The sequence below is a fragment of the Onychomys torridus genome, unplaced genomic scaffold (genome assembly GCF_903995425.1).
Source record: "Onychomys torridus unplaced genomic scaffold, mOncTor1.1, whole genome shotgun sequence".
NCBI lineage: Eukaryota > Metazoa > Chordata > Mammalia > Rodentia > Cricetidae > Onychomys > Onychomys torridus.
Window position 1 is genome coordinate 98,447 of NW_023411717.1, and position 4,483 is coordinate 102,929.

A 4,483-nucleotide genomic window follows, 5' to 3' on the forward strand; every position below is an offset into this window, starting at 1 on the left:
TCACAGTGACAAAAGGCCATCTCCTTCACTCTTTTGGACACATGTTGTCACAGTCATGCTGCGTGCATTACTTAAAATGTATTTAGTGATTTCAGATGCTGACACTCTTGCCCAGTTTCGCACACATTGCACCAGCTCAGCCCATATTGTGATCCTCACATTAGTTTTACTTAGGAGAAAAAGCTCATGCCTTCTTTTTATGATGCCACTTAGTCAAGACTTTGGTGAATAAATTCAGTGTTGAGAGGAAAATATCTCTGTAAATCCAAACTCCTTCACATTGCCACCCATGATAGCCACTAGCATCCAACCATACTGGATTATGAAGAATACCATTATACTCATTACCCAGGAGAAAGAGACATTGAAATCCAAGGGAAGCACCTCCAGTAATCACCCTGAAACAGGGACAACTGTTCCTCTACAACAAGAAAAGAATATAATTCTGTGGGTGTTTCTCACTGTTCAGACAGTCCACAGGACATTCTGACCAATGAAAGAAGAGAAGACATGCATCAGACTGGTCCCAGCCCCTCTATCCTGCAACAGTTTGTACATCTGATCCATTGCCTAATATTAGAGCAAAATATACATGAATAACTGGAATTTATGTTGTGTATATATTTTTTAATATTCTAGTCACACTTCAGATATTTAAACACACAGGTACACATATCCCTACATAGTACTATTGACTTTTCTCATTCCTGAAAGCATATGCAAAATCCATCCTTCTTCCATGAAAATGTTCAGCTTCTTCCAACCATTACATACACATGCCCTGCCCAAGAATAAGAGTATTTTGTAATTGGAAAGGCAGACATGGAGAGATAAAGCTGTTGAAGCACATATAACCACCACAGAGGAGGATCCTTGTCAGGAAATCACCCCTCTCTCCTAGTTCCTTTAATTGTATGCAATTGCAGTTGGGGAAACAGATTGAGTCTCAGCATATATTTGCTTGACTTCTATTTTCTAAAAATGTGAAGATATTTTTCTGGATTTTTAAGTTTTCTATTAAACAGTGGTTCGTCCTCTTTCTGTTCACTCCTTCTTCATGTCTCAGGAATTCATACATAGATACGTGGGGTGCTGCATCCCAGTTTAAGACTCAAAGTCTGAAATGCCATCAGGTGCTCTGTCCCAGATACAGTCTGAAGAAGATGGTCAAGACTCTGTTCTCTCCTGTTGTCACCTTACTGCAAGTGGGAACTGCTAGAGCTAGATCCAACTGTCCTCAGGGAGGAGCCTGCTAATGACAGGGGCATTGATGATAGCAGAGGGACAAATTAAAATCAGTCTCTGAAACATGCAGTCAGTGACTCCATATAAACAGGAGCTATTTCTCCCTGCAGCTGTACTCTGTGAACACTGAAGTCTCAGGGATGTGTTACTGCTCTAGGGAGACAGTGCACCTTCAGTGTGAGCCATGACAGACCAACCTGCAAGGGAGCTCCTGACCAGCAGGGGGCACAATGGAACCAAGAATCCCCAGTAGAGTGATGAGGTTGGTGTAGAGGGGACTCTGTAAACTCTGTGGTTTCCTTTCTTGGGTCTACTAGCTTACCTGTATCAGCTATGATTGACATGTGATGTTTCTATGCTCAAACACAGTAAAGTTTGTTTGTTAAACACTTCACAAGTTTATATTTTCTTGTTTATATTATTCAGTTTTCATTTACTTTTTACATTTTTTTTTGTGAAAAATTTCATACAGTGTTTTCTGATCACTGATTTCCCTCCGTATACTCTTCCTAGATCTTTCCTATGTCCTTTCCTACCCAACTCCCCTCCCTGTCTTTCTCATTGTAGGAAAGAAAAAATCAAATATAAAAAAAAAAATTAAAAAAGGCAATAAAACCAAACAAAAATAAAACAATAAATACTCTCACACACAAGAATACACAAAGTCCTAAAAAGCACAACTCTGACCATGATATACAGGCCAAAGACAAGAGAGACAAAAATGTACAATAATGTGATATGTGAGAAAACATCTATAAAAATACCATTGAGTTCATTTTGGTTTGTGAGAGCCTGTGAAGTAGCTGAGCAGGTAAAGGTGTCTACTGGCAAGGTTAGTTTGATTGCTTGTATCCAAGTAACAGAATACAAAAATTGAATTCCATAAATTGTCCTCTGAAGATCACACATAGACCTTGGTACATATGTGCCCTGTTCTCACCACTAAAGATAGTATAACAATTTTTTTTGTTTGTTTTTTGAGACAGGGTTTCTCTGTGTAGCTTTATGCCTTTCCAGGAATTTGGTCTGTAGACCAGTCAGGCCTCAAACTCACAGCGATCCGCCTGCCTCTGCCTCCCGAGTGCTGGGATTAAAGGCCTGTGCCACCACTGCCTGGTCACAATTTTTAAAACTATTAAATGGATGGAGAGAAACTCTTGAGGACACACACCAAGCTGAGGATCTATTGGAAATTGATGATGGATGAGGAAAATATAACCAATTGTCTCTGGAAGTTTTCTGGAGATTTCCTATGTGCTAGTGAATGATCCCACCTATGCGTATGGAGGTAGCACTAATTGGATTCACTGTATTATTAGTTTATTAAACAGAAGAGATCATGAAGTTGGGAGAGAGACTTATTGGAAGGTCCCAAGGGGAACCAGTGGGGCATAGTAGATGTAGATATGATCATAATGTATTTTATACATGGATTAAAATTTCTAAGAATATAAATTGTGAAAGGTAAACATAACAATTTTACATATGTTTAGAATTTTCAGACATGTGTATTTTGTACACTGTGTATATCAAAAAATTACTATTGATAGTCTCATGAATGTCTGTTTTTCTGGGATGCTCTTAGTTAATACATTTTTCTCTAGTTGCATCCAATGTTCTATAACTGATGTAAGTTCCATATTCCTTGCAGATGAAAAACTTGTGTTGTGTTGTTCATATGCACATGTCTTCACGGTGAAATCCTCTGTTGACAGACACATAGTTCATTTCCATAACTGAGTTACTGTGTTGTTGCAATCATCATTGCTGTCCATCTATTTCTGAAGTATGTTTACTTTTGGTCATTTGAGTGAGTTTCTTATCATATAATCTTTTGGTAAGGCAAATATTAATGGCAAATATTTGAAAGGAATCTATAAATTTAAACTTTGCAGGTTTTAAATTTCCTGTCACTGTCATCATCATCATCATCATCATCATCATCATCATCATCATCACAACCACTTTCTGTAAATAAATCTGACAACCTGGTTACAAAGTGAAGCAAATGTCTCAGGTCTGAAATCTACAGAGAGCTCAGGTCCTGATGTTACATCCCCAGCATCTGCACAGGGCTCATGGAAGGAGCATGTTATACATTTCCTGAGAGAGGATTCAGACCTGGTGCTCAGGACCTTGCTGCCTAACCCAGGAGTCTTCTACCTCCTTCTCTAGCAGGACTGGGTTCTTATATAAGAAGTACCCTACTCATGAATATGCAAAAGATTTGAGTTTATGGTGGTAAATACAGGAATATCCACACCTGAGAACATCATATGATCAGTGTCCTCCCCACAGTCACTGAGCACACAGGTCCTCACCATGGGATGGAGCTGGATCATTCTTTTCCTCATGTCAGTAACTACAGGTAAGGGGCTTTCCAGTTCCAAACCTGAAGAAGGAACAGGGCCTGAGGTGACAGTGACATCCACTCTGCCTTTCTCCTCACAGGTGTCCACTCCCAGGTCCAGTTGCAGCAGTCTGGTTCTGAGCTGGTGAAACCTGGGTCCTCAGTGAAGTTTTCCTGCAAGGCTTCTGGCTACACCTTCACTAATGAATTTATGCACTGGGTAAAGCAGAGGCCTGGACAGAGTCTGGAGTGGATTGGATGGATTTATCCTGGAAATGGTAATACTCAGTACCATCAGAAGTTCAAGGACAAGGCCAAACTGACTGCAGACACATCCTCCAGCACAGCCTACATGGAGCTCATTAACCTGACCTCTGAGGACTCTGCTGTCTATTACTGTGCAAGATAAACCGTGCTGCAACCCACATCCTGAATGTGTCAGAAACCCTGAGGAGCAGGAAGCTGCCCTGAGACTGAGATGACAGAGAAGATTAGCCTGGAGACTTACTCAGAAATCATCATTCTGCATGTCCCTTTGTCTGTCATTCCACAGTCTTGTAGTGTCTTTGTCAACTTCTCCAGTGGGAAAAGCTGGTAATCAAGTGATGTTGATTCAGGATGCGACTAGAATACACCATACCTTGAAAGCTGGTAACCAGTGACCACGTCCATTGACTTGATTCCTTTAAGATAAAGTAAAATAGGAGAAACTTTGGCTATAAATATCTCGTAAACTGAAGGGACTGAAACTTTGGGGAATGAGCTGTAATATGAATCATTCTAGTAAAAGACAAGTCAACAGCATGTGCACAGACAAAGCCCCTTTCACAGTCCAAGTGGGTTTCCCTAAAACAAGCAAAGGCAGTTTGTTGGAAGGGGTCTGCTTAG

At 40.3% G+C, this 4,483-nt stretch overlaps 1 gene segment (V, D, J or C); it reads left to right on the plus strand.

The window, feature by feature from the left end:
• The first annotated feature begins 3,567 nt into the window (after positions 1-3,567).
• Positions 3,568-4,004, plus strand: LOC118575288. The segment is given in 2 exon segments: positions 3,568-3,613; positions 3,697-4,004. Coding segments are annotated over 2 exon segments (354 nt in total).
• Positions 4,005-4,483: the final 479 nt, after the last annotated feature.